The 23,135-nt window shown below is 55.0% G+C and overlaps 7 protein-coding genes across 7 annotated transcripts; 3 read left to right on the plus strand and 4 right to left on the minus strand.

The window, feature by feature from the left end:
* Positions 1–279: 279 nt before the first annotated feature.
* Positions 280–3,866, minus strand: BBK36DRAFT_1166854 (hypothetical protein; the record flags this gene model as incomplete). Its single annotated transcript, XM_024894967.1, has 5 exons — positions 280–1,753; positions 1,804–1,908; positions 1,961–2,201; positions 2,254–3,298; positions 3,381–3,866. 5 exons carry the CDS (start codon positions 3,864–3,866, stop codon positions 280–282), a joined length of 3,351 nt encoding a protein of 1,116 aa, XP_024752302.1.
* A 2,095-nt stretch (positions 3,867–5,961) lies between these two features.
* On the plus strand, positions 5,962–6,174 carry BBK36DRAFT_1192647 (hypothetical protein; the record flags this gene model as incomplete). The annotated part of the gene is made up of 1 exon (XM_024896776.1): positions 5,962–6,174. A coding segment is annotated over one exon (213 nt), but the record flags the coding sequence as incomplete, so codon positions are not given.
* A 210-nt stretch (positions 6,175–6,384) lies between these two features.
* BBK36DRAFT_1112205 (WD40 repeat-like protein) lies at positions 6,385–8,322 on the minus strand (the record flags this gene model as incomplete). Its single annotated transcript, XM_024889786.1, has 1 exon — positions 6,385–8,322. One exon carries the CDS (start codon positions 8,320–8,322, stop codon positions 6,385–6,387), a length of 1,938 nt encoding a protein of 645 aa, XP_024752304.1.
* Positions 8,323–9,079: 757 nt separating this feature from the next.
* BBK36DRAFT_1192651 (hypothetical protein) lies at positions 9,080–13,809 on the plus strand (the record flags this gene model as incomplete). Its single annotated transcript, XM_024896777.1, has 3 exons — positions 9,080–9,118; positions 9,184–10,723; positions 10,919–13,809. 3 exons carry the CDS (start codon positions 9,080–9,082, stop codon positions 13,801–13,803), a joined length of 4,464 nt encoding a protein of 1,487 aa, XP_024752305.1. The 3' UTR covers positions 13,804–13,809.
* A 1,078-nt stretch (positions 13,810–14,887) lies between these two features.
* On the plus strand, positions 14,888–16,818 carry BBK36DRAFT_1112678 (hypothetical protein; the record flags this gene model as incomplete). Its single annotated transcript, XM_024889826.1, has 2 exons — positions 14,888–15,987; positions 16,062–16,818. The coding sequence occupies 2 exons, from the start codon at positions 14,888–14,890 to the stop codon at positions 16,816–16,818; spliced, it is 1,857 nt and encodes a 618-aa protein (XP_024752306.1).
* Positions 16,819–17,052: 234 nt separating this feature from the next.
* Positions 17,053–18,205, minus strand: BBK36DRAFT_1113547 (inosine monophosphate dehydrogenase; the record flags this gene model as incomplete). The annotated part of the gene is made up of 3 exons (XM_024889925.1): positions 17,053–17,190; positions 17,292–18,103; positions 18,163–18,205. The coding sequence occupies 3 exons, from the start codon at positions 18,203–18,205 to the stop codon at positions 17,053–17,055; spliced, it is 993 nt and encodes a 330-aa protein (XP_024752307.1).
* A 1,159-nt stretch (positions 18,206–19,364) lies between these two features.
* BBK36DRAFT_1113642 (hypothetical protein) lies at positions 19,365–22,793 on the minus strand (the record flags this gene model as incomplete). Its single annotated transcript, XM_024889936.1, has 5 exons — positions 19,365–19,750; positions 19,825–20,771; positions 20,838–22,067; positions 22,450–22,545; positions 22,651–22,793. The coding sequence occupies 5 exons, from the start codon at positions 22,791–22,793 to the stop codon at positions 19,365–19,367; spliced, it is 2,802 nt and encodes a 933-aa protein (XP_024752308.1).
* Positions 22,794–23,135: the final 342 nt, after the last annotated feature.

Raw genomic sequence — 23,135 nt, forward strand, 5'->3', positions numbered from 1 at the left:
TATGTACAGTATCAATATGGGCATTTCTGGAGTTTGAGGAAGGGCTGGCATTGCGATTGATTCGCTCGCCGTCACGATACCGGGTCTGTTTGGAATAAAATTCACTCCCAAAAGCATGTCTACATGCCGTCTTTGATCTAGCCTCGTGTGACTATGAGCAATGGCAAAAATATAGCGAATTAAGAGCGCACGATTTTCCCGTTCTGGACACAAACACATCGCGAATATCTCGAATCAACTCCGTCCAACCGTTCCATCAGGCGACCTTGACCAACCACATTACTCAACACGGCACTCAGTTCTGGCCTTTTTCAAATCTCGGTTGCTGGCATCAAAAGAGTCCAAAGCTTCTTGGCTGTCCTGAGGTGCTTGTCTTTTCTTGCTTGCCAGCTGAATGTCCCGCTCGAAGTCAGCCACAGTCGGAAAGCTCCAGTCGTGCCGGAGCAACCTCGAGCGAATCTCAGCGACCATGTCCTTGGCCGAAGCAGATGTCGACTTGTTGAGAGAGCCGTTCATAGGCCTGCCATGATTGGCCTGTGGTCGAGCGGAAGGGCCCTCTAGGTCGCCTGCTTCGACTGCGCCAGAGAGGGCATGTGTTTTGAGAATCGACCTGAGCTGAGTAATTTCGCGGCGGCGCTTCTGCTCCTGCATCACAGTTGGTGGAGGTAAGGGGGAGCCCTCACCTGGATCGGGACTGTGGACAGTAACTTTGCGGTTGATGATATCTTCTTTGACTGATGAACCTTCTGTCACTAGGTGGGCTTCAACGGAACGTGCCAGCGGTGTTTCAGTAGCCTCAGAGGACGTTGCGGGCTCCAAGGCGGCCGGCTTTGGCATGATGGCCTCAAGCTCTTCCTGAACCCATTCTCTTTCTGTGGCCAGGTAGCTTGCTGACGATTGAATAGATCTGCTAATCTCCACGATTCGATCCAGCTTTTTGTCGTACTGCTCGACCTGTGGGATTTGCTCCTCTATAGCCTTAAGCTGTGATCGGACGGCGCCAACAGTCTCGACGTCTTTGAGCCATTGATTGCGCAGCTCTTCCGTCTCCTGAGCTTTCTGCTCAAGCCCCTGAATCTGGCGTCTCAGCTGTGCGGCGGCCTCGCGCTCGCTTTGCAAGGTCGCTTGCAACTCGTTAGTGGTATGATCAGTCTGCGAGCCAAGCCTCTTCTGTTCATTGATGTGAGACGTCAACACCTTGACAATGTCTTCGTTCCCTTGAAGCAGTTGCGAGGTTCTGTTCCTCTCCTGGCCAAACCCTTTCTCTAGAGTGGCACGAAGCTCGGCTGCTGCGTTCCTTACAAACCTTGTCGTTTCTCCTTTGTCGCTGATTGCTCCAGCGATCATTGTCTCAAGCTTTGCTGTGAATCCCTCATATGCTTGCAGAATCTGGCGTTCCAGGCTGTCAAACTTGGTCTCGCGAGCCGAAAGCTGCTTCATGAGGCCCTGTAACAGATTGCTTGTCTCGCTCTGGTTGCTTTGCTCGCTGCCCACGAGTACGTCAAATTTCTGGCCCATCTCTTCACACGAGCTCTCGGTTCTCTTCAGACAGTGATCCAGCTTCTGCAGATGGTTTAAGAGTTCTTCGACTTGCTGATTGCTTCCCTCTTTACTTTCTTTGCAAGCATCTATCAGCTGGATTGCCTCGCCTTTGAAAAGGTCGAGATCTCGTCCAATTGATGCTTCCAGATGCGACACTGCGGTTGTCATGCCAAGCTGCCCATTCTCCAGGGAATGAATGGCTGGCGACAATCTAGCTTTCTGTTAGTAGTGATACAACTACTCGCCTTTGCAAACTCTCACCTTTGAAAGATATTCTTTTCAGCAGCAGCGAGCTGGAGTTCCAGGTCATCCCTTGACAGCATATTGGATACGACTACGTTGCCGCCAGCGACCAGGGAATCCAGTCTGCATGAACGTCAGAGGATCGTCCGATTGCAAAGTAAGAAAAATAAAATACTTCAAACTTAGCATTTTCATCACTTGTGTGTTCTGTTGAGCATCCGAGTGGCGTTGCTCGTCTTGTTCCGCCTGATGTGCTATCAAAGCGTTCACTTTGGCCTCCAGCGTCCGTACGCACTGATATGTCATACTCTGCTCTTCAGTCTGAGTATGAATATGATCGGCAAAGAGCTTTTCTTGAGCCAGTAGAACTTCCTGGAGGGATAGCTTCTCTTTAAGCTCCGATACGGCTTGGTTCTCTGCTCATCTCATTAGCTAAGTACCATGTTGAACGAAAGCCATAATACTGACTCTGCTGAATAGCTTCTTCCATCTGCATGCGGTACTCTTCCAAGCACCTCTTCATCTCGTCTCTCTTCTGACGGCTGCTCTCCAAAGCCTTGTCGACAGCGTCCGAGTCTAGCGTTTTGCGCGCGTTTTCTTTCCGAAGCTCGTCCATCATCTCTTCATAAAAAGCACGTGAGCGTACAAACAGCTCTTGTTGTTCCATGATGGCCTCATTGAGCTTGTCTCGACAAGCCCGATGTCTGTCATCGACAAGCTCCCTTTGCTTCTTCTCCTCGGACAGTTGCTGCCGTAGAGTCGTGAGCTCCACGCTTAGGGTCTTGTTGTCTCCTTGTACTCGGGTATCCTTTTCAAGCAACGTCGTGTAAAGCTTCTCAATCTCGGATAGCTTGGCGTCTTTCTGGTTTAACATCTCTCGGGCTTTTTCAAGCTCAGACTCTTGGTGGTGGATCTCCTCTCGGAGCCTCTGAGCCTCTCGACGGGCAGCTGAGGACTCCTCAGCTGAGATCTGAACGCATTCGTTCCAATGGATGGCGGCTTGCTCCATTGCCAATAATTTCCTATCTGAATTGGACGATGCGTATAGATTCTGAGCTCGCGACCTCTTCTTGGAGATGTTGCTGCTTGCAATGGAAGAGGATCTCTGTCGAGATGGATGCTCATGACCTTTCGTAGAGCCATATATCATCGGCCTGTTTGTATGGTGCTTGTGACGATGACGGGTTTTTGCAGGGCTGTAGTAGGTGGGAAGCTCGAGATCGCCGCAGACGCTGGGGGTTGATTGGCGCCGAGGGTTGGAGCTCATCTTCTTGATATGAGACCGGTGCCGTGGCACATCAACGGCGTCAACTGGTTTACAGGGAGCTGCTTTGTGATTGACGGTCGTAAGCAAACCACTACGTTGTATCTGCGCCGGCGAAGAAGTGAGGTTTGGCGGCGACAACAGCTTGGTCACTTGAGCCGTCTCTCCAGCATCCTTTGGCGAGCAGCTCTGAGGGCACGGCAAGTCTGTGGAAATGGTTCCACTAGAGGGCGAGAAAAACTTGGACTTCTGCAATCTGTTAGACATCGAGCCTTTTGTTACATAGCATTGGCGCATTCCAGAGGCAAATTGCAAAATCAACCCGACTTACAAGCTGATGCTTCTTAGAGTCCTCTGCATCGCCTTTCTGCTGCTGAGCGCTGTCTTTGTTGCCTGATTTGCCTGGAAGACAGAGCTCCGGTAAGTCCAAAGGGGAAGCTCTCGCCACTTGCTCACTATTATTATGCTTTGCAGATGGACCAGCAGGAGTCTGGCATGACACTGGAGGCCGACGGTCAAGGGGCTCCTTGAAGAGGCCAGGCCGAGGAATATCGGAGAACTGGCCAGGGCGATGTGGTGCTCTGGGTGGGAAAGTGAAGCCCTCGGACAGTAAGGCCTCAGATATTTCTTGCTTGTCGTCAAACATACCCTTGGCCCAGTCCTTGGCGCCATTCTCTTTTGTTGACGGAGAGATGGGATCCGGGACCCGCGAGAGTATGTCGCCAAGGCCTTTCCCCTTGATGGGCCATTTGGAGTCCACGTTTTCTTTGCCGGGTGACACGCCACTAGGGGCAGGATCAGAGCTGAGAGACTTCATAGCTCGGCTTCTGATGCGGATATCTTCCTGAAAGCGTGAGAGATGAGGCCTGTAAGCTGCACTTCCCGTCCTGATTTGATAGGAGTGGGCGTGTGGTAATTGAAGCCACCACAGCGCCTTAAGGTGACGACCATGAGAAGTTCAAATTGTTAAAGAAGCAAGAATTGAGTTTCATGGCAGGAGAATCTTTGTATCTGTAAGGCGGTCAGTCACTGCAAGCGAATGCACATGGGCAGTAACCGTGGAGGAAGGAGGTGGTGGTGCACCTTCCAGCGATACGTCGGGGAACACTCGCCCTCAAGTCCAAAGAATTGCAGCCGAGATTGAGGATTGTTTGTCGACTATGGTACGACCTAGAAGCTTGTTCCTTATCAAGAATAAGGCAGTTTCTAGTATGACCGTCATATTGTTTCCGAAGCCAATGTATAAGGCAGTGAATTGTTGGACAGAGAGGATGAAGACGTCACAGCCAAAGCCTGAACGCTGCTTGAATTAGGAATCAAGTCTTTATCAGATGGCTATCAATGCCTCTTTCTTGCTGATACTATCTAGAATGACTGTTCATCTTTTCTGCTATTGTTGTTTTCTTCTACTGTCGCCATCTGGTAGTACATCACAATCTATCTTCCTTTGCATCAATACTACACATATCGTGTGGGATGCTGAATAGCAGGGTTGAGGCGCTGGCTAGTATCCTCTATCCTGAACTGAGATGGACTCTAAAGGATTGCGAAATAGTAGATGCTCGACTCAATGGCGCGACCTTTGTCTCTGCCTTACTGACAATCCGCATGCTTCGAACCGCGCAGCCGTTGGTAGTAAATGCAATGGAGCATCCCGCAAAATGCCTTGGCCGCCTTGTATGAGCCCATCCTGAGACACTGCGAGTAATGGCGCTGAGTATCAACCTCGCAGACCTCCGCAGCAGTCAGAAACCACTTACTCTGTCGTCCAATCCTTCGCACCAGCATCGCACAAAGCCTCACCGTCTCGAAACTCCTCAAACGGCATATTTCTGTACCGGTAGTGCTCATGGCCGACAGAAATGCTGCATGGAGCTCTGCTCCCCTCCAAATTGAGAGACCAACCTTCATCACCAATATCACCCTTGTGCCTTCTTGAATCGCCATAAGCGCGATGCACCACGTCTCCCAGTCACAAAAATAGGCTCTGCTTAGTCTCGCATCGTCACGGAGCCGTCACAGACAGATTCTGCGTGATGCTCCTGCTGTTTGGTTCGCTCGAGGTGATGCGCAAGACGGCAGCGATGCATCCCGTACACCTCATTGGCCCAGACCCCTGCATGCGCCGTTGGCGTCGGCGCTTGTATGAAGAGACGAGGCCAATCATGGCGGTGCAACTCCGGGCTCTTGGTCTTATCCAGGCACAAACGAGTCACAAAGGAGAGAGAGGCCGGGGCCGATGGGCAGCGCAGGGCGGTAAATGAGACTGTACATGGCCCGCGGCCGGCATTCGCATGCAGGCACACTTGTCGCAAGGAGAGCTGGGGGGGTGGAAAAGAGGATGATGGGACAGATGGAGAGGAGAGGAGAGACACGGGCGGTTCTGAATAAGAGTGGGCTATGGCGCTGTATATCTCCGGTCCAGCGTCTGATCTTTGGATGTTGTTGTTCTAAATATTCTTCTGCTTGCTGCCCGTCTCGAGATATCTCGTACGATATCTCGATTTCTCAGACGATCCTCCCTGGCTGCGCCAGTACACAATACCTAGATACACAGCGCATACGAGTACAGACGGCAGAAAACCAATCGAGGGCCTATCACCATGTCGCAGACATCAGCGTACTTTCCTCTGGCGACGGACGACTCATGGCAGGGCGCATCTGGCAGCATCACTGACCCGGACGGAACCGAGGCCGGTGCCGCAGGCGACAGCTCTGCCAACTCCATCACCCTCTCAACCGGAGCTCTGGTGGCCATCATCATCGTGGTTGTGGTCGTCATCTTGATCGGCAGTAAGCAAAACCCCAAAGACCTATACAGTAATTTCCTCCAGTAATGCTGACGCTTTCCAGTATCAACCGCGACCCTCTTCTTCATCGCCAAGAAACGTGAATGGACCATCAAAGAGACCATCAGACGGTCCACGAAGAAAGTCGCCATTGCTCTCACCCCCAGACGATCCGAGTTCCCTCGTTCTGTTAAAGGATCAACGCGCTCTAACCGACGGGGGCGAACCAAGCTTGACGACGTGCCGCCAACTCCTCGACTGCGACCTGAAGATGTGGAGAAGGGTCTGGCTCGAAGCGAGAGCAAACCAGCCGAGCGCAAGTCTGACGACAAATGATGGCGTGGAGATGGGCGTGTATGTGTTGAATCGGTGTAATGGCGTACAGGTTGGGTCAGGAACGGCTAATGGGCGACTGTGCTTCTTGTCTTCTTGTCTTTTCTTATCGATGAAATTATGATTTCGCTCATGGCGTCCCAATGTATATACAGATATCCTTTTTGCTTCCTTTTTTCCCCCTTTACTTGGTATTTAAATTGATTATGGGTATCACATCCTTCTAAATGTGTTTGAGCTGGCACTTCTCCTGCCCTTGTTGGAGCGCCTCTGTGGAGGGAGGGCGTCTTCTTCCTCGCCCTGCTGGTGCTGCTTCTTCTTCCTGGACTCTGGCACAAAAGTGACTGATCTCTCTCCGCGAACTTCGCCAAACTGGGCTTTGCTGGCGCGTGCAGACTTCTGTTGTCTGGAGCCCAGTGCGGAATCCTTGACTTGTCGACCCTCGTTCTGCGTCGATGAAACCTTCATCACCACGTCATCCTTGGGCCCAGAGATAGGCTCATCCGCGTCGCTAGACTCTTCATCAGAATCCTTGCCTTGGAATTTAGTCGTTCCATGCTTGGCCTCCATAGCCTGTTGAACTGCTGTGCTCGGGTTGAGAGCCTTGAATTCACCGCTGTTCTCATCCACCAAGAAGTCTTCGTCTTCGAACAGCTGGGTGAAACGCTTGTCTCCCAGGAGGCCGGCGTTGGTGTCAACCTCATCTCTGTTCTCCTGCTTCTTGAGAAGCTTGTCGACGAGTTTCTGGTTGACCTTGACCTTCTTTGTGCCTCTGATGCGGCTAGCGCGCTCCTTTTCAACCCTCTCCTTGACGCGCTTCTGCCTCTCGTCCTCGAATGCGTAAGGGTTTGTGATGAGCTTGGCCTGCTCGTACAGCTTGGATGCCACAAAGTAACCATGCATATATGGCCGCAACAGATTCGTCTTTCCGATCAAGTGCGACAGGCTGAGCTGCTTCAGCTCTGGCAGGGTCAGGAACTTGTAGTTGTCGTAGGTCTCCGTGCGGACTTCTTCCGCCATCTCTTCCACCATGTTATCCAAGAAAGAGCACCATTTGGGAGCCGGACCCAGCTGGGGCACGAAGAAGGCATGCTGCTGCTTGCCTTCGTTTGCCGTAAGCAGCATGCCAGTGTTCTTGCACCAAGCCACGTCGTTGATGTCGACTACGGGCTCAACTGATGTCCATGGGTCGCCCGTTGCCTCATCCCAGATCTTGATGATGCGCTTATCAGCCGACAGAACCTTCTTCTCCTGTGACGAGGTTGTCATGTGAATCAACTTCTTCACGGCAAAGCCATAGCCGTGATCCTTCTTGAGCAAGGGCGTTGGACGACGGAGGTCATACAGCTGGATCATGCCGGTCGAGCTGCCGGTCGCCAGCGACAGACCGGAGAAGTGGAAATCCAGGGCTGTGACGCCGCCGTCATGGCCGGCAAGCAGCGCAACTCGGGATCTTGACCGGGGATCCCAAAACTCCACCGTACCTATTGATGTACCGAATGCGAGCAGGTTGTGTGTATCTTCGGCGATGGCGGCGCAGTTTACGCTGCCCACGTTGATGCCTCCCTGCAGGCCGCCACCCAGCTCGTCATCTCCTCCGACCTCAATCTGGTACGACTTCATGAATCTTCCGAGTTCCAGGTTCATGCGAAAGACCTCTCCTTTGCCGTCAGCGTCGATGCCAACAGCGGGAACGAGGGCTTCGGTGGAATGCCGGTCGTACACCAGATCTCGACCGTATCTAGGAATGCGCGCTTCGTAGTGGCAGCCCATGGGGGTGTGGAATTCGAGTTTTCGGTCGTTTTGGAGATGTAGGGATTTTGAGTAGTCGGTGGAGAGCAGGACGAAGGTCTCGTTGAGCGACGTCGTGTGTCTTGCGAATGACAGAGAGAGCTGAGGAAGATTGTGCACATGGAGCTGGGGTTTGTATGTGCCCGTGCTCATGACCCATTCGCCGTCTTCGCTGATCCGAATGCACTGACTGGCCTCTTCAAACTCGAAATCTTGGAGCAGCTCCACGCGGTTCTGGTACTCGACATCGTTCTTCAGGCTGCGCTTCCGACGGCGAGCCAGCCAATCTGGAAGAGGGCGCGCGGTGGATGCGCCCGAGATTGTGTAGACGGGGACTGTCCCCGGGTTGGAGAGCTTCATGGCAAGAGGAGGGAACTGTCGACACCAGAGTTCCTTCTTGTTGAGAGATTTGCCGGAGAATTATCTTCAGTCGCAAATGTAGGTAGGTAGAGGCAAAGTTTCAACTGCTGGCTGGGCTGGCGTTTTGCGTCTAACAAAAAAAATCAAGGTGAAGAAAAAGTTGGCCCCACCTCGGTGAGAGGTGAGCAGAACGGGGTCTTTGTCTTGATTCGCCTCACCGAGCTGCCCAGCCAATCGCCTGCAACGCGCTGGATCCAGCACGCCTCGGACTCCCTGGACACCTTCCCAGCCCTGTCGGTTCTGCTCAGTCCGCGATGCGGTGCATCTCCAAGTTTGCTTAATCTTGTCTCCTCTTTTTTTGCTGGCCTGAGGCTGCGTATGCTGGCAATCAAAGGCATGTGGCTGACGTCTTGCTGAACACACTGCGCTCTTCTCGAATTCCGTGCTTCGGACGCCTCGTGACTCTACATATAACCGGCCCTTCGAGCATCGCGCGCCTGCTGAGGCGACGCTCCCCGACTGCCTCCCCGACCAGAGACGGCCCTCGTTGAGATGGAGCTCGGGAAGAACGGAGCCTCAGAATCGCCTCTCCTCCTCACCAGTGCTTCTTGAACTCGATCATTGCCCTCGTCCTCTCCGGCCTCTGGTTGGACCGTTTGCGCGATAGTAGAGCTTGGGACGCCGTGGCTCCGTGTCGACGACGGCCAACTGCGCTGTCACCGGCTGCCACGAGCCGATTCACCTACAAGCAGTCGCTATGGATACTGGAGAATATGAAACTAACACACTGTTGATTGTGAGTCGGGCACCTGTCTTGATGGCTCTCCCATCCCCTCCTCTTCGGCTGACCCCGGAGTCTAGAATAATGTCTCGTCGATCGCTTATCGTCTGTACGAACCGGTCCCCAGCCTGTCGCAAAACTTCGCTTCGACTGCTCTCGACATCGAAAACTCGCTAAGGGAAAAGGGCCACGTCGTTTTATACGATGCGACGAAAAGGGGGCTGTGGCACTTTCAGTTTCTTCCCAAGGATGCGAGGTTGGATGATTTGGGCGACGGCCTCGAGCTGCCGCCCGATGTGACCGGACAAGGCCTGGCTGTAAAAGAGCATGGTGTCATAGAGCCTCCGATAATACAAAAGCCTCGTTCCCAAGCGCCCCAGTCCAGCATCACTCCCACGAGCCTCTTGTCGACGTCCTCCATTCTAGAGCAGGCCCACCGTCCAGCCCTCTCGTCGCCACTGCAAACCACCGCGCCCGCCTTGCAAGACCAGGACCCGAAGGCCGAGACCAAGCCCAAAGCGACAACAGCTCAGAGGACGCTCTACGAAAAGTTCATTGCGTCCGTTTTGTCGACGTTATCTACCACGTTTTGTCGCCGAACCGGGGCTATACCTCTCAACTACCGAACCGTTCTGCTCTCTCCAACGACATACAATGCGCTGCCGCACGCAGTTGCCGTGGGCAGGCCACAGATACTGGGTACCTTCAGAGTGTACTTGACGACAACGGGAGCAATGATGATTGGCCTGGCTCTAACAAAATGCCGGGGGATCTTGTCACTGGACGATGCTGTTCCCTCGGGTCTAGCTCCTCCGGGCTATTCTGTTCTTGCGGCCCCTTTTGGCATCATGACCGCTGCCCAGAGTTTTCTCCCCGGTGGTGACGGCTCGATGAGCTTGGCACAGACACCGATGACGCAGTTTTTCAACTTCCGCGGCGGAGTCGATGGACAAGAGTCGGTATGGAAACAAGCCTGCCTGCGGTTCTTGAATTTCCGGGGTATAGCTGCCTCAACGCTGAGTGGCTGCCTCTGGGTGAATCTCTCAGTCCCCAAGCCAAAGAACCCAGACAGCAGAGGCGATCACCGATTTTCAAGCGCACACTCTTCATTCACGCTGCCATGGCCCAGGCGTCTGTGTTTCCGCAAAAAGAATGTCGACGTATCCTCGACCAGCCGTGTGGTGGACACTGTGTTGAGCGGCCATGAGGAGAGTCACGATCCTCTGGGCAATACTAAGGGATGGTATACGTCCCTTACGGAAAGGGAAGAGAGGGCGAAACGGGCTATGGAGCGGGCAGCCAATATCCTCAAGGAGCAGAATCAAAACACGGAGTCAAAGACGCCCAGGCCGAGTGGCTTGTCGCCTGCAGCTCTACAGCGTCCCAATACGGCAACAGCTGGCATCATGTATCCAACGCCGCCAGACGGGGTTCACCAGCTGAATGGCGTAACTCCGTCCATCGATGGCACGCTTTCCAGCCCCGGAAACCCGTTATCGGCACCAGTTGCTGCAGAAACTGATACTATCGTGCAGGGCGAGCCACCTGGTGGCGACAGCCTCGACCAGCCCCTGGAGTTCGCAGAGTCTAAACGACAGCGGAGCGACAGTAATCTCCTTGGTGATGCTGATCAAATATTCGAGGGCGACGTGGGAGGGGACATTTTTGACGACAATGACATTACTGAGGCTGACTTTAACTTCTTCGACGAGAAGCCAGGCGACGTGGATTCTGATATTCCCATGGCGGGCATGCCTGGCTCGGAAATGGCACTCCCTCCGCCACCCCAAGCCGTTGAAGGGACTGTACTTCTAGGCGACACTGCGCCACTTGCCCCGGTGCCAATGCCCGCTTCTCTGCCGCATCACCCTCCCGTCCCTCTCCCATCTACAACTGCGGCTCAGGCTGCTACTTCTGCGCTTGCGCCAATTCCTTCACTCCCACCACCGCCACATACCGCGCTCCCTCCCCCTCCGCCGCCTCCCTCTCAAGACAGAGTAGTCTTTGCCAAACCAGAGCTGAAGCATGCCAGAAGCCAGAATGAAGATCAAGCCCGTCGCAACCGAGGGGATATCCGGGTAACGCCTGCGAAACGCGAGTCCAGCCCCTTTGATCCTCATGCGGTGTTTAAGCGCGTGAAGGCGTCCCTCAAGATACAGAAACACGATGCTAAGGGTTCCTCTCAGCCTACGGGGAGGAAGGCTAAGATCTTTGAGAGCCTCGACTTCGACCCAGCGTTGCCCCTGATCAATAAGAAGTACGAGCAAGGAGGCTTTTTCGACCCGAGCGCACTCTCAAAGGTGGAAAAGATGGAGAAGCCGAACTTGGATCTGCGGGCTGTGCCTGAAACTGACTATCTGAAGCGGCATGGAAAACTCAACAGGAAGCAACGGGAGCGACCAGGCACTCGAAGTGCCATGAGCAAGCCATACTCTGCACTGGAGCTGCAAGGTTCGACGGGTAGCCCAATGAAACTGGATGGATCAATATCCGAAGGCGAGGAGAGCAGCGTCGAATCGGACCAGGATGACTCCAGCTACACATCGGACGAGCCCGGTTCACCGCATAAGGCCAGTATCAGGTTGATCAACGGGGACGACGATATCCTCTCTCAGATCACCTCACTGAGAGATGGTGACATCGAAGAGCCCGACCACCAGCTCGCAATGGAGTTGCCACGGCTCTCCAAGTCTGACATGTCCGGAGCACCGCTCTCTTTATTGTTCTCGGATCCGGAACCCCTGATGCTGGACATGGCCCTGAATGACGATGATATGATCCAGATTGCGCAGATTGTGACGGAGCAAGCAGCAACAGGTGGACTGGACATTTTCAGAGCGTCGGATTTTGAGCCACCTACCCTCTCAGCCAGCCAGAAGCGTCAAGAGCTATCAACATATGGCCGAGACGCCTTTCATACACTGGAAGAGGTCGTTGGACAATTCTTTGGAGACGCGATGCCCATGCGTCTGAAAGGCTTGCTGGATCTCCAGGACATGCCGCTTTTGAGTCAGTTCCAACCACGGCAGATACCCGGCCGAGAAGGAAATCCCGAGGCCATGCGGCCAAGCAACCTGTATCAGATCCCGAGCCCGCATTTGGAGGTGCAAAGAGCAGACACGAAACTGTCCGTCCTGCCCTCTGCGGTTTCCTTTTGGGAGAGCTTGGGTCTCTCCCCATCTTCCGGCAGCAAGAACATCAACGCGATTTGTGTCTTTCCCGGATGGCCTGGAATGAGAGACAACGTCCAGACCTTTCTGGACCGCATCAAGAGCGTTTACGAGTTTTTGAAACTGGGCTCTTTCGATGTCATGCCTCTCGGTGCGGATATGGAACCAGGGCTTCTGCCGTACGAGGTTGATCGGATAACCACTTCTCCAGATGCCACCGTGACGGGACATGGTTCGGCCATGATTGAAAGCCTGGAAACGCTGCGCGGGTTGTTCACCAACCTCTCCATTACCGAGACGAACTTTGTCATATACTTTGTCTACTCGCCGGACAACCCCGGAACCATTATCGAGTCTTGCACGGCTTTCCAGAGATTTTTCGAAACCTATCAAAAGATTCTAGCAACCCGCAAGGAGCCTCCTCAGAATGAGCTCGTTTTGCAGCTAGTATCGGCTGATCTGCTCTCTTCGCCCACGGCCTTGGTTGTCACACCGACCTCGGACCTCGTCAGACTCTGCATCGAGACGTACGATCGCTGCACTCTCTTCGGAGGTCCAATGCCGGCCCCAGCGATTAGGCTCGAGCAGCTCCTACCGCGCATCATTGATTTCAAGCTGACCACGAACCCTTCAGCGTCGCTCATTCGCGAGAACTCGTGCATTCATGTAGCATATGCTCAAAGCGTCGACGAGCGATGGATTACGGCGGCGTGGACAGACGACAGAGGGAACCAGCAAGCAACGGCTTCCTACTGCTTGGCAAGGAAGGGCAAGCCACCGTCTCGTAACATGAACGACATTGCCCATGAAATATGGGAGACTACGCTCGAACTGATATCCGCCTGGAAGGTTCTTTGGAGGGTCATCATCACCAAATGTGGGCCGATGCCACAGCACGAGATGGACTTTTGGGTTGACCTTGCCCGCACCGAGATCAACGCCAAAGTCACGGTCGCCTTGCTTACCGTCGATACGAATCCGTCGCTCCAGCTTCTGCCGCCTGTGGTGAGGCTTCCACCACCCTCGGCCGCTCTCCATACGCCCGTCTCTACGCCGCAGGCGAATGTTCTCTCCCCCGAGCAGATCAACACTCCCGCGACCCCCGCAGCCAACGTGACGGCGGCTACACCTTCTGGCGATGGCAGCGCCTCCAATGCCAACACTGCCGAAGCGGATTCGGACGCCATCTTGGTCGACGTAACCGATCAGACGTGGGGGGCGATTGCAGGCCACCGGCTCAGCAATTCTACAAGCATTCTGGAAGTGCAGCCCGCACTGATCAGTGGCTATCTGATCAAGCGGACAGGAATCAGAGTAGAAGATGCCCCTGTCGCGATGGAGGTCAACTTGGTCTACACAGAAGCAATGCCACGCGTGCACGAGCCCCTCTTTCGAGAGATGTTGGGCTATTTCAGAGGGCTGGGTACTCTGGCTCGGGCCCGCGGAGTGGTGGATAGGGAGGCCGACGTGCGGCCCTGGCATGTTGCGGCTGCCGAGAAGGCTGCGCGTGCGTTGTATCTGTTGATGTGACGGACTTGTCCGTGTTCTCTATTAGAAAGACGGGGAAATCGAGGAAGGGGAAGGGGCCTGCCTGCTTTTTATCTTGTTTTTTGTTCTTCTTGTTGATACCTTTTGTAACGAGGCACATTGGAAGCCCCAGCTTTTGAGGCGTTTATTTTGTTTTGTCGGCGTTGGAAATGGGCTCGTCGGGGCTGGTGATGGTGTCCATTTCTGAGCAATTGGATGATAGAACAGGGGGGGTGGGTGGGCAGACGGAGGAGAGCAACCGCATGAGCAACTGTTTCTCGTTTGACGATTCCGCATATGCATACCTATGGATTGGAGATGATGCTACGGACTGTAGATAGATTCAACATGTTGGTGCATCCGAGGGTCTGGTGGCTGGGAGTATCTGATATCAGCCTCGAGCGTGAGAGCAACGGTTCCGTAAAAGAAGAGAAGAGATGAAAGTGAGGTTTATGAGAGGAAGAGGGGGAGCGTGGCAGCTTCAACTCATACAGCACGGAATATATATGAAAAACATCCCGCAGTAATGTCTATTGAGATGAAACCATGATGATCACGACGATGTTATACAGACAGCAGCTTATCATTATCGAAGGATTCATCAAAAGTCCAGGTTAGGCAGCATCGTGCACTTAGTAAGACGACCCGCTAGACGCAGACAGGATCTTGCCTCTTGTCAGGTACGCGACTGCACAAGAGCCCATCTTCCCCTCTCCTTCACGTTTCCAAGTCAGATCCTATCTATTTTCTTTTATTTCTCAGCAGGGAGAAAAGGAGTAGCCTGGAGTGAGTCAGAAGTTCTGGGTTTGCCACCATTTGAGGATCAACTCGCCTTGCGTCACACTGGTCCCGAGTTTTTAGTGAGTTTTAGCGGATGAATCATCATCATGCAGGCGAAACTGCGGCGAGACTTTGATGCTGATGGTGAATTCGAGCCTCGTCAAGCATGGAATAGATAAAAATCATCTGCGTTTTCGCAACGACGATTCTTTTCGTCTTCATTACTCATCGTTTGTTTTTTCCTGCAATTCACGCACAAGAGACATAGACTTTTCGTTTGATTCTGGCTCTGAACAAGTAATTCATAATGACCAGGCCATCGCTGGCAACCCTGCCCGACGACCTCATCCTCGACATCGTCCAGCATCTCGACACAGCCCGCGACGTCGCCCATCTGGGGGGCACCTCGCGACACGCCCATGCGGTTATCAACCAGAGCGGCTGGCGGAGCTTTGTGAGGGCCAAGTTCCCCTCCATTGACGCTCCCACGGGGCTCCTCGGCGGATGGAACGCCGTGGCAGACCGCCTGACGTATCTGGACCGGTGCTGGGACACTCGTGGGTTTCACCTGACGGTGTACGGGGAGAAGTCGCCGGCGCGGCCCAAGAGGAGGGACTTTGCGAGGAGCAGGCAGTCGGTCAACTTCCACTCCGTCATCGATGCCACGACGCTTCTGTCGACGCAGGAGGAGCTGCTGGCGTACGGGGCCGGAGAGAACCTGGTGCTCGGACGGAGAGGCGTGAGCGGCAAGGGCCAAAGCCGCTGGAGCAAGCTGGGAGGCCGCGAGACGGGGTATGCGGCCGGGACGGGAGACGTGACGGCCGTCAGCATCATTGAGCGCCAGCGGTTCCCAGAGGTGGTTGTCGGAAGGGCTGACGGTGATCTCCAACTGCTGGCCGTTGGAGACGAGACGCTGTCAGAGGCATCTCAGAGCTTTGCTTCCATACACGACGCCGCCAGTTCAGCAAAAGCTCCCCTGACACGGAGGTCTCCCGGGCAGAGAGCCGTCTCATGGACGGAGTGGCAGCCCGAGGCGAAGCTGCTGGCAAGCTGCAGAAGCTCCGTCTTGACGCTGTACAATCTTTCAGATACCGAGGAGGCGGCGGCGCTGAAACCGGTGCTCTTCTATGACGTGTCCAAGGATAGCTCTGCGGATGAGGTCTCGCTCCTACGCAGCGTCAAGTTCATGAGCCAGGATGTGGTTGCCTGCGGAATTGGTGGCAGCAGTGAGCCTTTGCGATGGGCCAAGATTCGACCTACGGGGATCGAGTTTTTCAATGCAGCCAGGAATTTCAATCTGAGCGAGGACAAGGCCTCTGCGGAGAAGACGACGGTGCGAGCCATTCAGCCAGTCAAAAGGATGAACGAGAACCTGCTGCTCAGCGCCTGGGACGATGGAAGCCATAGGTAAGAGGACAACCCAGCTCGAAAGTTGAAGGGAGGCCCCTTTTGAAGCAGCTAACTCAACATGCGACTGCCAGGCTTTCTGATTTGCGAACCCCTTCAGACCACGATGTCTTGTATCGCGATGGCTTCCAGCCGTACCAAGCGAGCAGCTCCATGCTCGTATACGGATCCGAGCGCTTCGTGGCCGGCAACAACTGCAGCCCCGACCTCCGCTTCTTCGACTTCCGTTTCCCCAAGGCGTACCATCACACCAGCGCCCTGCCGTGCAGTGCAAACGCGCCTTTCCCCGGACGGCCCTATCAGTACGGTGCCGTCAACGACCTCGATGGGCTTCAGCTGGACCCGGTCGACCAGTGCGACTCGTCGTCTGGTCGGACATGCACCTTCCACCATCTCTCACGACAGGACAGTTGGCGGCCGGACGCAGTCATGCACATCTACTCGTCCTCCATGGACCGAGTCCACAGCCTAGCCAAAGCATCAGACGTGTCGACGTCCTTCTACTGCGGCGTCAGAGGAGCCCTCGTGGAGGCGACGTATGCCGTGGCCGAAGACGTGGACGCGGTTGCTTCGCGCCGGTCGGCGCCGGAGGGGTGGCAGGCCAACGACCCGGAGGGAAGAGCCTCGCTGATCGAGACGGGCGTGGGCCGCCGGGACGGGGAGTCGCAGCTGGAGGAGCAGACGCAGACGAGGATGCCGGAGCTGTACTATTACGAACGGTGGTCGATTCCAGAGATGGATGGTCTGGAAGGGGGAGGAGGGATGGGGATGAAGAGAGAGACGGGGCGGCGTCTGGACCCGGCGCTGGTGCCAAGTCGAAGGGGTAGATGATGAAGGGGTTCACATCATGACAACTTTTTATGACTTGACAGAGAATACCAAGAGTATCAGATTCGCGAGATGCATAGAGAAAGAAAAAGATGAGATGATACAATGAGCAGATCTTGGGATGCACCTTTGTGTCCCAGCTGGCTATATTCGCAAAAAAAATAGAATAGGAGCAAATTATACAATGCTTTATCCTCGTCAACCTCCCCACCTCGACGCCTCCCGTCACTTCCGTCCTCACAACTTCGAATCCGACACAATCATGGATAGCTTCTCCCGCAACGTCGCCTCGGCCTCCTTCTCAATACGAGCAACCAGCTCAGCACACGTCGGGATGTCGTGAATCAGGCCCATGACCTGGCCCGTCGTCCACACCTGTTTTGTCACCAAACTGTTAACGAAAAACCACGCCCCAAAGCAGAATCAAGTAAAAGACGACACAAATGGGCAAAGGGGGAAGGAGGAAAATAACTCACTCCATGCTCCGGATCGCCGTTGATAAAGACCTCCTTGCCCCTCTTGCCGCTCACAAAGGGCGCCACCTCGGAAAACTCGCCCGTCTTGCTCTCCCGCTCGACCTTGAGCGCCTCCTCGGCGACCTTGTTCTTGTACAGCCGCGTGGTGTTGGTCCAGCGCCTCAGCAGCAGCGCCGTGTCCGTCTCCTGGCCCCTGACAATGGCCTCCTTGATGTTGCGGTGCACGGGCGCCTCCTCGGTGCAGACGAAGCGCGTGCCCATGTTGATGCCGCAGGCGCCGAGCACCAGCGCCGCCGCGAGCCCCTGCCCGTCGGCGAAGCCGCCCGACGCGATGAAGGGCGTCTTGAGCGTCTGCCGCGCGCGGCCCAGCAGGATGAAGTTGGTGATGTCGCTCTCGCCGACGTGGCCCGCGCACTCGAAGCCGTCGATGCTGAGGAAGTCAACGCCCAGCTTGACCGCGCTCTGGGCGTGCCGGATCGTGGTGCACTTGTGCAGCACCGTGACGCCGGCCTGCTTCAGCTGGCGGATGACGGGGCCGGGCGAGTTGCCCGCCGTCTCGACGATCTTGACGCCCTCGTCGATGATGGCCTGCGCGTACGCCGGGTAGTCGGGCGGCAGCAGCGACGGCAGCAGCGTCAGGTTGACGCCGAACGGCTTGTCCGTCAGGCTGCGGCAGCGGCGGATCTCGGCGCGCAGGGCGTCGGGCGTGGGCGAGATGAGCGCCGTGATGATGCCCAGGCCGCCGGCGTTGGAGACGGCCGACGCGAGGTCTGCGGTGCCGACGTGCATGAGGCCGCCCTGGATGACGGGGACTTTTTGCGACTTCGATCAGCGGGGAGGGTTTTTGAGGGTTGAGGGGGATATAGCATACCGCGGATGCCGAGACGGCGGGTGAGTTCTGTGTTGAAAGGCATCGTGTGGGAATGTGTTGCGAGTCCTGTCTGTCCTGTTCGTCTAGTCGAGCACAACGGCGGTGCTGCTGATTCTATCCTCAGCCCTACTCTATGAGATGTCCAGTCCAGAGATGATACAACAAATAAGATGGCCGTCTTTCTTACTCTCGTCTAGTGAAATGTCTTCTCTAATTCAAGCCACCAATGATAAGAAAAGAATCACAAACATCAGCACGAACCCAACATCTTTTAAAAAAGAGAAGAAGCATTCCCCCGTCTCACGTCCCCGAAAGCAGACGTGCCATTTACCGTTATGCCGAGGCACGTCGTCCCCCGGCTGACGTGACCCCCAGAGAAGTCTAGTCTACCTTGGGTGGTCCTTTTAGTGGGCATCTCTCTTGCCATGGGGAAAGCTCGGCCCCCGCGTTTTCTCATTCTCCGGCTGCTTCACATGCAAAATGTCAGCCGTAGTGATTCGATCTGCTGTTAGCATCGTGGTCTTTCATATGCACCTAGGTAGTTGCTGGTGATAATTGTGCATATTCTTGCAATAAGTGTATACAACTACGATTTTAGGTATAGATTGAAGTCATTTGCCTTCACATATACCAGGCAGTACGGGTAGCTGGAGTCTGGATTAAGAATTGGAATGCTTGGTCGTGTGCTTCATCTTCTTGGGGGATCAGTAATCCCGCCAACGTCGGTGGAGCTGCATCCTCCCTCGGTTCAATCGCCCTGCCGTGCTTCGTCAACTGGCAGTTCAACTTCAATATCCGTTATGGATTCATTCGTTGGCCTTTCATCTGCAGGGCGGGTATCATTTGTGTAACTGCATGCTCTGTACGCCATGAATACCTTATGTTGTAGAGGAGCGGAGGGGAGCAACCCTTCATCTTAACAAACTACCTACCGACCCGTTACACACGTCCAAATCCTAGACTACCATACCTATCCATTCAGATCCCACGCACATCCAGTATGAATCCACATGTACAATTTGTCCCCCGTTTACCAGAATCAGATATTCCGTCCCATTTATGCGAGCTAGCCAGCTCCAGCATGGTATCCAGTGTATCCAAAATCCAACGCCCGTCGTCTGCTATAAGCGCGACACCCTCGCTCATACTAACAAGCACTTCGTCGACATCCCGTCAGCGAATCCTCAGTGCCACCTAGCTACTCAAGCCATGGCCGCATTGGGTGCCAGGGCCACGCGGTCCCTCGGCTTGTCCACCAGATCAGCGTAGCCGTCCAGGCTGGCACCCATCGTCTTGATCATGTCGAAAATGTGAGTGCCCTTGAACGTCTCGCCCCAGAGGCGTACAACTGCACTTGCGAGTTGTCTCAGCTTCATGGGATCGGTGGTTGCTGCTTCCAACTGGGGGTTTGCATTCGCACCAGTCAAAGACGGATCAACGGGAACGGCGAATTCCGTTTCGTCCAGCATTCTTCTCACTGTTTCCAAAAGATTCCTCTCGTCGAGAGTGATGGGAGCATCAGATGGTGTCAGAGACCCCAGCGTCAAAAGCCACTTGGCTAGAAGGAGCGCACACTCAAAATTGCACACTGTCAAGGCATGTGGTCAGCTTCTGCTTCACCAAAATCAGGGAAACAAGTTATCAAAGAGGCAAGCAACTTACACGAGTGCTGAATGCTCCATTCGGTAGACTTGGTCCTCGCAACGTAGTTGACACCCGCCTTGACCAGCATGGACAACGCATGGACGGCTTGAAACACTGCCCCGTGGAGCCGCACACTGCGTACAAGCAGAGGGGTGGAAATCATGGCCGAAGCCATCAGCATCGAGTCCCTCGTCTGCAGCTCTTTGCTGGGAGGAGTGTCGCTGTACAGTCGAATGTATGCAAGACGCAGAAGAGCCGTCGCGTTATACGCCAGCAGGCCGCCGGGAGAAAAGTCCGTGCTGGCAAACGGCCCGGAGCCCGTGGCGAGAAGGTAGTGATGCTGCTCGACCGTGGTATGCCATACCCGGAGTGCCTGCGTGACTTCTTCCACATCCTCCGGCTTCAAGGTACGCTGCGCCTCAAACGGCAGGCCGGCCGCTAGTGACGTTTGCTTCAAGAAGTACACGTGCTGGATCAGAACGTGGATGAGAACGTAGAATCCCAGCGATGACAGATGGTTTGGCAGCCCTTGGTTGGTTCGGCCAAACAGCCGCGCGATGGCCTCGTGAACGGTAATCTCCACCATGGGCGTCGATTGCCGCAGCTCTTGCCATTGCCACGCCGTTTCCGCTCTCCAGAGCCTGGCAGGAAGAGGTAGCGAGAGCTTGAGCTCAGATGTGACTAGTAGAGGCGGCAAGTCGTATGCGATACTGCAGAGATTGAAGAAGGAGTAAGCAATCAGCTTGGTCCTCGTCGCCCCCTCGCGCTTGATCCAAGCATCCCAGTCTGTCACGCTTGCCTGGCTAACGTCCTCGGTGAGGCCCTCCTCTCGGATCAGAATTGCCAACGTGCTCTGAAGCGACAGCGCCTCGTTGAGGATCGTCTTGGCCCCCCAGAGACCGACAGAGAAGAGGAGCAGGACGGCTTGGATTGTTTCCAGTCGTGACTGGGGCGTGTTAGGGGAGCTATGTGACAAAGGTGAATGAGTATTGACATGTCAATCAAAGCACATGAGTAATTAGACAACTTACTAAGGCTCTCGATGTGTGTCCTGGGTAATCGGCCTCTCCGACTGTGCCGACGCAAAGGAATGCCGATAGGAAGTGCTGGGCGAAGGCCGCGTCGAGTGAGGACTGTAAGAGGAGGCATTGGGCAAGAGGGCATGAATCTCCGAGCTATGCCGCCGTCGAATCTGCTCCATTGCGACCGACTTGGCGGCATACCAGAGGGCATATCCCCTCTTGCTCTCGAATCTGTACTGCGCTCCAACAGCTAGAATGGCGAGAAGCAGCTCCGGGGCGAGCTCTGTAGGGGACAGCGTGGGCAGGTGAAGAAAGGGCAGCTGCTCGTGAAAGCCGCTTATGTATCCCTCCAAGAAGCGAGTGAGCGTGTAGCGAGAGGGAAAGACAAAGTCGGCGGGCAGCACGGTCGAGAACTCCTCAAGGCGGTTCTTGATGATGCCGTGGTCGACCACCGAGATTCGGAGAGGAGACCTCGAGGGCTCCTCATGTAAGCGGGAGGTGGGCTCCTGTGCATCAGGGGCCAGAGACCCAAAGCGGGAGGGAAGTTGCGAATTTGGCTTGGAATTGCCCCGCTGGAAGACGGCCGGCGACCGTGCAAAGAAACTCATCTGCTGATCAGGCTCAAAATGCGGAGGAAGGAAGTGCTGCGGCGTCGTGTAGTCGTCAAGAAACAGGTTGTAATCCTCGTAGGCCGGCTGCTGAGCCTGGGGGCCAAATCCAGCTGTGAGAATGGGCGGATCTGCCCGCGGGCGGTCCGCATATCCCTCGATGGTGTCCGGATAGCTCTTGACCCTAGAGTGCGTCGGGGGCTGCTGGGGCATGTCGTTGAGCAAGGGCTGCATGGTGTTGACCTCGCTCGCCAGGGCGGCATCAGAAAGAAGATCAAGGTTGCAAGCTGCCGTTCGAGCCGCTACTTGGGCGTTCTGTTGACCGAGATGACCCCCTCCATCTTGACCGATGGACCCGTGATGGTACGGCGGTGGTGGTGCCTGGGCCTGATGTTGCTGTTGTTGCTGCTGCTGTTGCGGCGGCGATGGCTGTGGAGGGAGCAGCGTAGTGGTGGTAGGGGGAGGCGGAGGGGGCGGCCGCAGCCGGTGAATTCCCATGGCGTCGAGGTCGACATGGCTATCAGAAAGAGATGGCTTGTGCAGAGACGTGCCGGAGAGCTTCCTCGGCCGAGAGGGGTCCTTGTGGCCTTCATTCAGATGAACGAGCTTCTCGTGCCGGACGAGAAGGTCACTGATGTCCATGTAAGTAAGTGTAGCCCAACGCAAGCCGGGACAGTGTAAGTGCAGCGAGGAGATGGCCAGTGAAGAGTGGATCAAGATGAGAAGAATGACAGAACTTGAGGCTTAGGGCATGAAGCTCAGAGTGAGGCTAGGAAAGGCAGTTTGGAAGAGGGGAAAGGGGGAATATGTAATGCAATGAGGAGACGCGGGTACCGGTATGGGTACAAACACCGCATAAAGGGACATGGTATCGCATCACATCGTACCGAACCGCGCCATGGTCTTGTAAATGGAGAGGAGGGTGTACATGAGGAGGAAGACGGGCTCGATAAGAAAGATGACAAACAAAAGAACATGGGATTCGACTCGTCTGCTAGGAGGAGGCAACTTACCGGCGCCCAAATGTTTTCCCACAACGATCCCAGCCGCAGGAAAAGGGTTTCTCCTTAGTATGTGTCCTCTCGTGTCTTTGGACATGCTCGACGCGTCTGCAACTCGGGGAGAAAAAGGTCATGTGAGCAACACGGCACGATAGCAGCAACGGAGTTGGACAAGCTTAAACAGCAGCACTGGACGGAGCGGGCTCGACTGACCTAAAGCGCTTGCTACAATACTTGCAAGGCAACGTCTTGGGTTTCTGGTTGCGGTTCTCGCCCACGTCGGCAATGGCGAGGGCGGTGGGTTGATCTGGCGGAGGCAGAGCGACCGGGCCGTCCATGGCCTGGAGCGGGAGCATTACGAGAAGAAGCGAGCAGGCCGTCAAGGTATGGTATAAGTGACAAGGAGCGGGCGAGGCAGCGAGGCAGGCTGCACAGAATTGGGGGGTTGGAGGAGGTGGAGGATGTGGGGGGATGGGATGGGATGGATGGGATGAGATCAAGGGACGGCAGCTCGAGCAAACGACAACCAGACAGCCGGACAGGCAGGTGGACGGAGCATCAACAGAGTCAGACCTCGAGAGACGATGAGACACGGCTAAGAGGAAACAGCAGTGTGGGGTCGGCCAGATTGGCTCTCGGTCTGGTAATCTGCACCCGCAGTGCCCAGGAGAAGAGGTGGCCGACTATGTAGCCGACTT

This window comes from Trichoderma citrinoviride, assembly GCF_003025115.1.
Source record: "Trichoderma citrinoviride strain TUCIM 6016 unplaced genomic scaffold BBK36scaffold_3, whole genome shotgun sequence".
Classification (NCBI taxonomy): Eukaryota; Fungi; Ascomycota; class Sordariomycetes; order Hypocreales; family Hypocreaceae; genus Trichoderma; species Trichoderma citrinoviride.